Source organism: Tursiops truncatus, chromosome 13 (genome assembly GCF_011762595.2).
Source record: "Tursiops truncatus isolate mTurTru1 chromosome 13, mTurTru1.mat.Y, whole genome shotgun sequence".
NCBI classification, from domain to species: domain Eukaryota; kingdom Metazoa; phylum Chordata; class Mammalia; order Artiodactyla; family Delphinidae; genus Tursiops; species Tursiops truncatus.
Window position 1 is genome coordinate 26,431,650 of NC_047046.1, and position 13,029 is coordinate 26,444,678.

General features: G+C 58.4%; 1 protein-coding gene across 3 annotated transcripts in view; it reads right to left on the reverse strand.

Annotated features, from left to right (window-relative positions):
* Positions 1–102: 102 nt before the first annotated feature.
* The window catches only part of SLC25A1 (solute carrier family 25 member 1), a 34,090-nt gene continuing 21,163 nt past the window's right edge, over positions 103–13,029 (reverse strand). Inside the window, exons 3-11 of one of the 3 annotated variants that reach the window (XM_033837444.2) lie at positions 2,821–3,851; positions 2,452–2,559; positions 2,284–2,383; positions 2,060–2,198; positions 1,605–1,689; positions 1,357–1,461; positions 1,150–1,265; positions 1,000–1,073; positions 103–784 (exon numbers count right to left, since the gene is read on the reverse strand). In XM_033837444.2, coding sequence (XP_033693335.1) covers positions 670–784; positions 1,000–1,073; positions 1,150–1,265; positions 1,357–1,461; positions 1,605–1,689; positions 2,060–2,198; positions 2,284–2,383; positions 2,452–2,559; positions 2,821–2,905 — 927 coding nt within the window. In that variant the 5' untranslated portion in view covers positions 2,906–3,851 and the 3' untranslated portion in view covers positions 103–669. Of the gene's footprint in view, positions 785–999; positions 1,091–1,149; positions 1,266–1,356; positions 1,462–1,604; positions 1,690–2,059; positions 2,199–2,283; positions 2,384–2,451; positions 2,560–2,820; positions 3,852–13,029 lie in introns of all 3 variants that reach the window. The other 2 variants (XM_073790420.1, XM_033837445.2) reach the window with 2 other exon arrangements.

The window sequence follows — 13,029 nt, forward strand, 5'->3', positions numbered from 1 at the left end:
CCTGGCCCCAACAGTGTCCTCAGATGAGGAGTGGGCCTGCCCTTGGCAGAGGTGTGGCCACCACTGCCCACCCACAGATGGGCTGACACAGGGACAAGAGGCTGCAACAGGATCCAGTTTATTCTGCCTTGGAAGGGTGGTCCTGAGAGTGGCAGGTGCCACCCTGTCCTGGGCGGAGGGAGGGCCCAAGGGCTGGTTAAGGCCAGTGGCGGGAGAAGCGGGGGGTACGCAGCCCCTGGAATGCAGTGAGGCCAGGCTGAGACCCAGAGGCAGCTGTGGTAGGCCAGGGTGATGCCCCTGCTGCCCAGGGTGGAAGGCACCGGGCTGGGACCAGGCCATGGCTACAGGGCCGTGACCCAAAGCCACACAGGCACCCCGGGAAGTGGGGCATAGGGTCACAGAACACGAAACATGAAACACAGGCATACGAGTAAGCACGTGGACAAGTGGGCACAGATTCACAGGCCAGAGGAACACCCGGTCTCAGCTGGACACATGGACACCACAGTGGTGTCATACAGACCACAGGGGACACATGGACCCGATGGCCACAGGGGACAGCCCTGGGCCATGGACTGTAAGGGACAGGAGAAGGGGGCCTTTTGGCACGACTGCACTGCAATTGTGAGAAGGGGGCGCTGGGAGCAGCCCATGCGCAGACCCCGGGGCTCAGTCTGTCTTCCACACTTTGTTGAGCAGCTTCACCACCTCGTCATAGATGACGAACACGATGGCCACGTCCAGGCACACCCGGCCCAGGCGGGGGACGGTGCCCTTGTAGAACCTGAGGGGGGAGGGTGAAGAGAAGATGAAGCTAGCGTGTCTGGAAAGTGTGGGTGGGTCCAGAGATCCGAGGGAGGAGCAAGAGCAGAAAGAGCAGACTCCCTGGGGACAGGACAAAGGGAGGGCCTGGGATGGGTGGACAGGAGGTGAGGTGTGACCCAGGTGGAAGGCGGGGGCCTGGGGTGGGGACGGCAGCCCTGCCCCTCCCCCACTCACGCCTTGGGCCCCTCGTTCCTCAGGATCTGCAGGCCGCAGTCCCACGTGTTGCGGTACTTGTGCGCCTCCAGGCCCTGCAGAACACCAGCAGCTGCGGGATTCAGCAGCCAGTCCCACCCCTTCCCGGTCCCGCCCAGGCCCCGCCCCCACCTGCATCCGGGTCTTGATCACGTCCAGAGGAGTGTTCCCGAAGACACTGGCTGCGCCCGCGATGGCTCCAAACACGCCAGTGATGAGCGGGTTCATGGGCTTGTTGGGGTTGTCCCCTGGATGGGCGTGAGGGCTGCGATCAGAAGGGGACGGAGGACAAGGGCTGGGTTCCAGGCCTGGAGGTAGGGTCTTGGGGAACAGACGCACCTCGGTACCAGTTGCGCAAGGAGGTCATGACGAAGAATCGAATGGCCTGGTTGGATCCCTGCTTCAGCACGGTGGCCGTGAGGCCCTGGTACGTCCCCTTCAGCCCTGGGGCAGGCAGGCACTGCGGTCACACTGACGCCTCCAGGCCCCAGCCCGCAGGAGCGCCAAGGCAGGAAGGGGAGGTGCCAGCTGTTTCCAGCCGGACCCAGGTCCCTAACCCCACCTGAGGGTAAGGCTGAGTGGCTCACCTTGTTCCCGCACGATCTCCCTGACCCCGTGGAAGAATCCTCTGTATTTGGGGCTGGGGGAGGTCTGGTCATGGATGAACTTCACCTGAGAAAGAGGGAAGCAAAGGCGCTGGCTCCCAAGGGTCAGGGCAAGGGCACACCTGGCCTCTGAGACACGTGGCCCCAGGAGCAAGAGGGCCACCTTACCGAGGAGCCTCTGCTGTCATGTCTGCTGGTTTTTCCCCACAACTTAGGCAGCAAACACGTGTTACCTTATGGTTTGTGCTCTTAAGTTTTTTAAGACCTTGTCTTCCCACTGCCTCCAGAATAGAATCCAGTCCACAGAAGGCTCTTCCAGTGGGCCTCCTGCTCCAGGCTCCCCAGGCAGACCCCTGCCCACCTTGATGGTCTCCACCGGGCACAAGACCACCACCCCGGCCCTCTCTCACGCCTGTCCCCTACCGAGACCTGCCCACCTTGATGGTCTCCATGGGGCACACGACCACCACGGCCTCGGCCACACCAGCGCCCAGGCCGCACAGCAGCCCGCGCGTGCTGTCCAGCCGTCCCTGGGCGTCCCGCATGTGGTTGCTGAGAAACTCGAACATCCCGAACCTGGGGTGGGAGGCAGAAGCATGAGAGGGGCCGCCGCGGGGCCGGGACTCCCTCCCGCGGCCCCGGGGCCCCGAGCCCGCCTCACCTGACGGCCGCCTTCGGAATGGAGCCGTAGAGCAGGGAGCTGAGGCCGCGGTACAGGCCCAGGACGCCATGGTTGCGGACCGTCTGCCGCACGCAGTCCCCTGGGGGAGGGGGCGGTCAGCGACCCCACCCGCCGGCCTGCCCGCCCCCGCCGGCCGCCCCCACTCACCGATGCCCCGGTAGCGCGGTGGGTGCGAGCGCTCGTCCAGCTGTAGCTGCGTTTTCACATACTCGGTGGGAAAGGTGATGCAGATTTCGATGCCACCCGCCAGGCCGCCTGCGGGGAAGGACCGAGACCCGGACCGCGCTGAGACCCCTCCCCCTCCCTCCCGGCGTGCCCCTCCCCTGCCCCCGCCCGGACTTTGCCCGCCGCCCGGGAGCCGGGCCCACGCCCCTCCTGCGGTCCTAGCGGGGGGCCCGGGGGGACACGCGGAGGGGCCCGGGCCCGCCCGGAAGCGCGGCAAAGCCGGTGTCCCGGACCCACCCGGAAACGCGGCGGGGTCGGGTGGGGGTCGGGGTCCGCGTGCGCGTGCCCCACCTGCCAGGATCGCCTTCCCCGGGTGCGTGAGCGCGGCCTTCCCAGGCGCTGGCGCGCCGGCCGCCAGAGCGCGGGGCGCGGGCATGGCGGGCGGGGTTCGGGGCCCGGCGGCGGCCTCGGGTCCGAGCTCCTGCGCTCGGTCTTGGCGGCGGCGGCGGCGCCGATTATGGGCCGGGGCGGGTCGGCCGCGTCACTCCGGGGCTCCGCCCTGCATAGTCCGAGCCCGGCCCTGCCCCCGGGCCGCCCGGAGCCCGCGGGAAACTAAGGCCGGGTGGGCCGGCGGCCCAGCCAATGGCCGCGCGGGCCCGACTGGGCACCGCCCCCGGAGCCCCGCCCCCGGGGCGCGTGGGGCCGCCCCCTCCCTACCGGGAGGGCGGGGCCGCCCCGCACCCAACGCGCCGCGAGGCCGCCGCGGGATTCCAGGCTCCGGGCGGCGCACACGGTGGGGAGAGGACCCCTGACAAGCCCTGCTCACCGCCCTCCCCCCACAAGAGGCTCCGCAGCTCTTCTGGCCCCTCCCGCCCACGCCAGCACCGGCGGGGAAGCTCGGCCCGGATAAACAGACTTTCATTTAATGTGCGAGTTACACGTTCTGTCCAGCGGGTCCGCAAAGTGACCCGTTGGGTGGGGGCAGCTCTGCCAGCGCGGAGTGGACAGGGCGCCGTTCCCCTGCGCCTGGGAGTACTTGCGCTCGACTCCCCAAGAGTGCAGGCTCCAGCCAGAGGGCCCAGTGGTCGGAGTCCACCTCCTGCGCGGCGGCCGCAGCGGTTGCCTCGGGCAGTCAGTGGCCGCCCCAGGCCCCGGGCGGCTCAGAGGCTGCCATCACTGGGCTCCAGCAAAATAAATGACGTCCAGGCGTCCCGTCTCCCGTGGGTTCTCTGCGCTTCTGGGGTGACGCGCTCCTTGGGGAGGTTAGTGACCCGTAGAGGGTGCTGCACCCGGCGCCCTCCCCGCGGAAGCTGCACAATGGAGCCGGCGGGGGATTCGGCAGGCCGGGCCTGCAGTGGGCCTGTTGTCTGCGTAGCGGCGGCCTGCGGAAGAAGAGGCCCAGGGTGAGGACTCCTGCTGCCCCCGAGTGGCCAGGGGTCCAAGGAGCAGGGTTCAGGCCAGCCCAGACCACACAGAGGCTGCAGGGATGGTGGGAGTTGCTGTTGTGGGGCCCCTGGAGGGCTGGCCAGGCTGTAACCTCGTCCCCACACAGACACCTACTTAGCTCAGTGGGCTGCGTCCATGCATGCCCATCAAAATATTAAGAAACAGACTGACATTAATGCTGGGTGGGCCTGAGTATGGAGGACACAGGTGTGGGAGGCCTGAGGCTCTGTGCTGCCTGCCCACAAACTTCAGGCCTGTGTCCCTCCTGCAGCCTCTGTGTAGAGGACACCAACCGCTCTGACTGCTCACGGCCAGGCCATCCAGGCAGCTTTCCAGTGCAGAGCAAGAGCAGGCTTGTTGCCTGCGGCCAGGCAGTTGGGGGCGGGGGGGGGGGGGGGGACACACAGCAGTATTTGTAGCTGGGCAGCCGCCAGGCATGCAGATCTGGGAAGATGAGGCCATGCCAGTCCAGCAGTCCTGGAGCACTGACCTTTGTCCTCCCCGTCCATCCCACCCTGCCCGAAACCCAGCCAGGGAAGGGCAGGCAGTGTCAATCACTGCCCCACTCTCCTCCCCTCCCCAGGGGACTAGGGGCTACGGGCTGCCCCCTACCAAACAGGAGAGGGGCAGGTGCCACCATGTGCTCCTCTCACTGCCACAGTCTGTCTGGGGCGTCCAGTCTGTCCACCTGCAAAGAGGAGGGAGTGCCGAGTGCCTGCCTGACAGGCTGCGTGCGGGCTGGGCCTGGGGTTGGTGGGGGGCTGGGCAGCAAGCACACAGCCTCCAGGAGAGTTAGAGCTGAGGCTGGGCACACGGGGCACCCACCATGACCTCTGTAACCAGGCAGAGGTGGGGCGGGGGACCCTGGTGAACCCCAGCCTCCACTGCAGCCCTGTGCCTTCAAGTGGGCACTTGGCCGCCAAGGCACCAGAGTGGTAGACAGTGACAGCAGTCCATGGGTGCAGCTGAGTCCTCCTCTGGACATGGGGACACTGCTAAGACAAGGCAGTGCTTCCTGCTTTCAGCTAGTCCAGGCTGCCCATCCCTCTTAAGGAGACCAGTCAACTGACACCTGGGACTCACCCCCCCGCAACAGCCATCTGAGGACAAGCTGCCCCCCCCCTTCCTCCCGGAATTCCCAGATGCTGCCCGTGCAGTGCTCACAGGCCTGTGCAGACACATGGACAGGGAGGGAAGAGGGTGAGGCGTAGCCATGGGGCTGCGGGGTGGTCACACTGTGTTCTCCAGACAAGAGCAACTGTGTGACTGGGACTCCAAACAAGCACCTGGGTGAGAAGAAAGTCACGTGTCCGGCACATACTCAGATCTGGGAGAGACCAGACCAGCCGGGACCAAGCAGAGACAGCCCTCCCCTCCCTCCATGAGACCAGGGCTGAGGAGAGGAGCCGGACAGTCTGAGCTGGGCCCATGGACTCCCCTGGGAGAGCCCAGGGGGTTGTTCCAGGAGGGTTGGCCCTCAAGCTTCCCGGATGAGTCGAGAGGCCCAGGGCCCGATTTTCCACTTGGGAAGGGGCCCTGGCCTTCTTGTCCGGGCCCTCGGCCTCACAGCACTGTCCAGTCGGCCAGGCCCCCCACCGCCTGAGCAGCCCCCCTCGAACCCCCTCAGCTTGTCCCAGACAAGCTCCTGTCCTGCCCTCCAGCCGTCTCTGCTTTAGTCTTCCCCATCAGTGATGATAACCCTCTGTTTCTGATGTTCAAGTGCCAAAGCAGTCATCCTTGGCTTCTGTCACTCCACACCCAATCCATGTGCACGTGGCGATGGCCGCCCTCTCACCCCGAAGGATCACTGATGGCCTCTCACTCGAGTCAGCACCACCCGAGGGCTCCCGGCTCCCACCCCTGAAGCCTGTTCTCAGCAGCAAGCCCCTCACCTCAGGTCCCAGGTCCCACTGCGAGTATGACCTGAGGCCTGACGACAGCCCGTGCCCCCCGCCCCTACCCCCAAGGCCCTTCTTTGAACACCTGGCACGTTTCTGCCTTTACCTGCCCTGGCTGCTGACACTCCCTTCAAATGTCCCCAAGACCAGGCCCCTGGATTCCTCTGGGCTCTGCTCAGGGCCGCCTTCTCACTGAGCTGCCTTGATGGCCCTGCTGTGAAGCTCCATTGGCACCGTGGCCCCCGCACCTGCCCCACCCCCAAAACTCATCCCCTTCAAACACTGTGTCTGTCGCCTGTCAACCTCACTGAATGTGAATTCAACCGAATAGGGTTTTTCTGTTTTGCCCACTGATAACCATTACCTGGAATAATGCCCAGCACACAGTAGGTGCTCAAACATTTGCTGAAGGGTGAGTGTTCTATTTGCCAGCCTCCGGGCTGCTTCAATACCCTCCACTGTTTGCTTTACAATTCCTTTCGAGAACTTCTACGCAATAGGAAATCTCGTGTCACCGAACCTTGGTGGCACGCAGCTTCACAGGCTCACAGGTCCCCGAGTCCTGGGACTCATTAAGCCCCCCCAGGCTCCTGCCCCTCAGTTGTGGGGGGCGGGGCTGGGGCTCGAGCTCCATGGGAAACACTGCTGAGCAGGGTCACATCTCCAGGCTGCCCTGACCGATCCCACCCCCATGACCACAGCCCAAGGGAGGCCCAGGCACTGCACACCACGGCATCCGCCTGTGAACCACCCAGCAGCAAAGTGTAAGTACAGCACCAGCACGAAGGCCCCACCGTTCCAAAGGTCTCCCGGGGTCCCCCTCCTGGGCTGTTGCACAGCCTCTGTCCCTAAGGCCTCGTGGGTGTGGCTATGGCTCTGTCACCACCAGCCCAGTGGTCTCAGCAAGTCTCCCAAGGGTGGTCCCATGTGGACTGATAGGGCTTTTGAAGGTCCCAGGACACAAGAGAGGGGAGGGCACTTGGAAAACCCCAAATACCAGCTGGCAATGGGGCCCAGGATGTCTCATATGCCAGTTGGGGTTCATTTACAGAGGGGTCATCTGCCTACCCTCTGGGTGACAACCGCCCCTTTGTCTGCAGTGCTTAAGCGCCAACGCCAGAACACCAGCACTGGGGCTTTCGCAGGTGGATTCTGAACAAGCGGAGACCTGGTGGGCTTCACGAAGCTGGGGGTGGGGGGACGTGGGGGCGCATCTGACCCACAGGCCAGGCGGGTGTTGGAGAAGTGGGGTGAGGAGGACTCCCTGATCCTGCCAGGCCTGCCCAGGGGACGGGGGTGGGTTTGGGGTGCACAGAGGGTTTGATGGGGTCCCCAGGGCTGTCCATGCGGGTGGCGCTGATTATCTTCACTGTACTTGTGCTCCCGGCACGTACTGTGTGCACCCATGATGCTGATGTCAGGAAGTGAAGAAAGAGCCCCTTGTTCTTTATTTGTTTTTTTTTTGACAGTTCTGTTTTATTCAGTGGAAATTTTTAGGACTTCAAGCCCAGGAGGCAGCATCTCAAGTAACCCTGAGCAAACTGCTCTGAGGAGATGGGGGAGTCAGGATATATAGGAGTTTTGCAACAAAGGGCAGGTAGTCTGCACATCAAAAGATTACTGTTAATTAAAGGAAACCAGATATCTCAAGTTAAGGAATTTAGTGCTTTTCCATGTATGGGAAGATGCAAGAGTCTGGAGCCCCTTGTTCTTGAGCAGAAGAGGCTTCTGCTCCAAAGGGCTCTGGCGAGGCCATCGGGCTGCAGGCCTCTCCAGGGCTGACCGGGAGGACCACCGCCAGCAGAGCCAGCTTCTTGGAGCTTTCCCACCTTCCCGCCTGTGGCATGCGGTACAAGTTTTCTTGGAGCAAGAGGCAGAAAACGCAGATAAAAGTAATCAGCACCCAGAGATGACTGGTCGCTACCCTGGGGCATGATCTTGGCCCGTGTTTTCTGTGTGATGTGTCACCAGCAAACCTTGGACCCGCACACTCACACATACAGATGGGGTTGTACTGTTTCCCACTGAAACTGGAAACACCCTCTCCCGTAGCTCTGTCTGTTCATTCTGGACAGCAGGGTAGGTAGAGTCATGACATATATACTGTTTAATTAACGCCTTGCTACTGATTGGACATTTTACTCTTTTATTAAACAATGCTTCACACATTCATTGAAGCTAAACCATGTGCACATCTTTACAAACTTTTTCCCACTCACAGATGATTCTGATATTGTCAGAGAGTTTCGAGAATCTTCCTGCCAACCGACCACAGAAAACCAACAACGCCAACTGACACTGATTATGCCAATAAGGTGATACGATTTTAGAAAATACTTTAAGTTGGGATGCTAGTTATAACACTGATAATTCCATGCTATTAGGACAATTTCCGGAGCTGATTAACCAACATGGAGTTCCCCTGGGCCTTTGCTTACAGGGTTCTCCTAGTCATCCCAGAGGACAAGGCAGGCTGAGGGTGTGGAGGTGACCAGGGTGGAAGCCAGGTGGGCATGAAACCAAGTTCCCCCACAACCCAGCTCCTCTGCCAAGTTTATTTTATTTATTTATTTTTAAGGAGTGTTTATTTATTTATTTATTTATTAGGGCTGCGTTGGGTCTTCGTTGCCACGTGCAGGCTTTCTCTAGTTGCGGTGAGCAGGGGCTACTCTTTGTTGCGTTGTGTGGGCTTCTCATTGCGGTGGCTTCTCTTGCTGTGGGGCACAGGCTCTAGGCGTGCAGGCTTCAGTAGTCGTGGCTCACGGGCTCTAGAGCACAGCCTCAGTAGTTGTGGTGCACAGGCTTAGTTGCTCCACGGTATGTGGGATCTTCCCAGACCAGGGATTGAACCCATGTCCCCTGCATTGGCAGGCGGATTCTTAACTACTGCACCACCAGGGAAGTCCCCTCCGCCGAGTTTATGATGAACCTCTCTGTCCAAAATGTTATTCCCTTTTCTTGTCCAACACCTGTTCCCTCAAGATTGACACGTATCAAAGAAAAGGGGGAACTGAAACCGAGCGCGACCCTGTGGGGCCCTCCCAGGCACAAAAGCCTTTCCGTGTCCCTGCTTCTTGTTTGTAGGAAAATGACTTCAGCCTCCTAGACCTTCCCTGAGTTCCAAAGGGCAGATTCAATTATTGATACTAGTTAGGGAGTGAGGGAATGCAGAAAGCAGCAACAGTGCAGCATGGGGCAGGGGCCCAGCTCCTCCTCATGGGAGGCACATAACAGTCTGACATATACCTCTGAGTGCTTCTGCAAGGAAGGACTAAAGCCCCCACCCAGGTGGAGGATGGTGACTTCAGGCTGAGCACAAGCAGTGGACCCCAGACGGGTTACAGCCATAAGACTGATGATTGAGATTCTGGGAACGCCACCCTGTTACCTCCCCACCAACCAATCAGAGGAAGGTCACACACCCTGCAGACTTCCCCCCAAATTTTACCTATAAAAACTCTTACCCAGGACTTCCCTGGTGGCGCAGTGGTTAAGAATCCGCCTGCCAATACAGGGGACACAGGTTTGAGCTCTGGTCCGGGAAGATCCCACGTGCCGTGGAGCAACTAAGCCCATGTGCCACAACTACTGAGCCTGCGAGCCACAGCTACTGAGCCCATGTGCCTAGAGCCTGTGCTCCACACAAGAGAAGCCACCGCAATGAGAAGCCTGCGCACCACAACAAAGAGTAGCCCCCACTTGCCACAACTAGAGAAAGCCCGCGTGCAGCAACAAAGACCCAATGCAGCCAAAAATAAATAAAAAAAACAAAAACAAACAAACAAAACAACTCTTACCTGGGGGAGGGATGGATTGGGAGCTTGGGATTAGCAGATACAAACTACTATATATAAAATACATAAAAAACAAGGTCCTACTGTATAGCACAGGGAACTATATTCAATATCCTGTGATAAACTGTGATCAGTTCTCTGATCTAAACGCCCATGTTTCAGTTTGTTTGGCCTCACTGTGTGTCAGGCACATGAACTTGTGTTTGACAACAGGTGTGGTTGGGGACATTGTTGTACAGCACTCGGTGGCCTCAAACAACCCCTCCTCCTAACAGGGGTCTCCAACTTATAGACAATCAGGTCTACTGAGATCTTCTTAAATGGGACGCCCCCCAGAGTTGGTCTGAAGTTCCCAGGTGGAAGCAGTGTTTTCTGTTTCAAAGCAGGTGAGTATCTCGCTGATCACACAGCAGCCTGGGCCTGCAGAGCCCTGGAGGAAGGAGCGGCTCCAGCCTGGCCCCACTCCTGGTGTGTGACCCTCATGGCCCACCTGCTCCCACGGGAGGTGCCGGTGTGCTCTGTGCTGCAACCAGACCAGCCTTCTTCCCACTAGCAACCGCCAACCGGGGATCTTGTGCTGTGATTCCCCACCAGCTTTCTTCCCTGGTGGCTTCAGCTTCTACGTCCTCTGCTCCGAGGCCCTGGTGTCCCTCACCTCAGCAGCCACATCAGAGCTGCGCCTGGGGAATGGCCTCAGCAGACCCCAGCTCCTGCCCCACCGCCCTCGCTCCCTCGGTGGTGCTGGCTCTCTGGCCTTGCGGAGAGCCATTCTCTGCCGAGTTCACACCAGGGGCGTGGGGTGAATCCTGATGCCTACCGTCTGCCTTGAGCTCCGACGCCAGCCCTGGGGCTCCCCCACCAGCAGCCATGTCTGGTCTTGTCTGCTCCTCAGACCCAGCTGAGAACCTGGCCTCCCACTCCCCGAGGAAACAGATTCAGCCAGAGGGGCCGCATGTGCTGGAGGTCCAGAGTCAAGTGTAGTCTAAGAAATCTGAACTCTTTTTTTTTTAAGGCTGCACCATGACGCTTGCGGGACCTAAGTTCCCCAACCAGGGATAGAACCTGTGCCCCCTGCAATGGAAGTGCAGAGCCTTAAGCACTGGACCTCCAGGGAAGTCCTTAAGAAGTCTGAACTCTTAATGAACCACTTTGTTTTTCTTGCATAATAGTTTATACACTAAAGTAAATATATATTAAGTGGTTTATAAAGAAAAACCAAGAAGTTACTCAGTAATTTTGAAAGCTTACTTGATCTTTTTTTAAAAATTTTTATTGGAGTATAGTTGATTTACAATGTTGTGTTAGTTTCTGCTATACAGCAAAGTGATTCAGTTATACACATACATGTATCCAATCTTTTTTAGATTCTTTTCCCATATAGGTCTACTTGATCTTTTTTGTAATTTTCTGTTCTGTGCCAGATAATCCCAGTACCCACAGTCTGTCTGGGCAGGTCTAGCTCTTACTAACGGGGCCTCATTTCCTTACACATTTTGTCAGTGTTTTTACGACGAGCTCAGTTTTTCTTGGAATGGTATCTGTCAGAATTCTTTGAAGCCTTGATTGAAGGTAGGTTCTCCTTAAGAGGACTTGTGGGGCTTCCCTGGTGGCACAGTGGTTAAGAATCCACCTGCCAATGGAGGGGACACGGGTTTGAGCCCTGGTCCAGGAAGATCCCACATGCCTCAGAGCAACTAAACCCATGCGCCACAACTACTGAGCCTGCGCTCTAGAGCCCGTGAGCCACAACTACTGAGCCCATGTGCCACAACTACTGAAGCCCGCATGCCTAGAGCCCGTGCTCCGCAACGAGAAGCCACCATAACGAGAAGCCCGCGCACCGCAACGAAGAGTATCTCCCGCTCATCACAACGAGAGAAAGCCCACACGCAGCAACGAAGACACAACGCAGCCAAAAATAAATAAATGTATAAATAAATTTATTTTAAAAAAAGACTTGTGTTTGTCTCTGGCAGAGATTGGAAATTGTTTTAAAATTAAATTCCTTACTTGAGGTTTTTTTAATACATGAATTTGTGCTACAACCATCTGAGGGCCGGCTTGCCAGGCCCAGTTTTGTCCTCTTAATCTAGCACCGTGGTTGCAAAGAGCTCTTTCTGTTCCTTTTCGCCCAGTCTCTCAACAGAGGGCTAGGCAAGGCTGGAACAGCCTTACTCATCCTTGCACTGACCGAGGACACTTTTGTCGGCCTCTACGTCCTGTAGCGAGTGAGCGCCACAGCTCAGTTCAACAGAGTTGGGCAAAAGTCAATCATGTCCCTCTTCCTTCCCGGAGTTTTTTACCCCAGGCTTCTTTGCTTACTTGCCAGCGCACTGATTCACTTTGTATGTTTCACCCTACATTTTATGTTTTTCTGGTGACAGGTTTGTGGATGCCTCAGTCGGCTGCATGGACAAACCTAGGCTATTTTCGCCTGCACAGAAAACCACGCCTGTATGAGGCTGTCAGTCACAGGAAGGACCACAAGAATACAAAGGTCCCTGCGTGTCCAGGAAGTACCATGCCCAGGGAGGTGACACAGAGTCAGGACCACCTTTCAGTGCTTTTTGTGCTAATATTTATAAAGTAGGTTGGCCAACAGCAGGACAGAATATCCTGGTCGCCTCAGGCCCCTTAATGCCGGCATCCTGTAATCAATCAGGGTTTACGATTCCATTAAAATATAATTTCACATTCTGTAATTTACTGAACAGCATCTCCAAGTTTAAACACACACACAGCCCTAACACAATACCACAGGCCTTGGAAGCCTTTCTGGACTACAAAATACACCTTTCAGTTAAATCTTGACAGCAGGATTTTGAACGCACCATAATCTGTTTAATCAAGACTTTAAAGTGAAGACAAATACTGGTGAGGCGGTGCGGAAGCACGCTGCCAACCCACCCCCTGCCCCGGGTTGCCATGTGGCTGCTTCTGCCCTGCCCGCCACTCCCCACTATGTCTCCAAGGGGTCCTTCCTGCCACAGGGTCCAATGTTTGTTCACCGTGATTTCCAGAATCTAACACGCGTGGGACATACCAGCCCTGACATGTGCTCGCTCCCTGTTGGGGACTCGTGGGCAAAGAGAAGTCGGGAGGGCGGTTTCCCAGGAGGAGCAGGACTCAGGCTGCAGGACACAGGCATGTTCAAGTGAGGGGCGGCGGCAGTGGGAGGGGTTGGACTGAAGGCTCAGGAGGGCATGGGAAGACTGGCCCCGCCTGTAGAGGCTGGTGGGGGCAAGACAGGTTGTAAGGGAAGGTCTGGTGAGTTTGGAATCTGCTGTCGTGGCCAAGTTTCTGGGGCTTGTCGGAGGTAGGCGAGAAAGAGCAGCCGGCTCTGAGGAGGTCTGACCGCTGACCTTCAGCCCCGGCTGTGGACGTGAGTGGCTTCAGCCGTGAGCGGTTCAGCCCTGAGACAT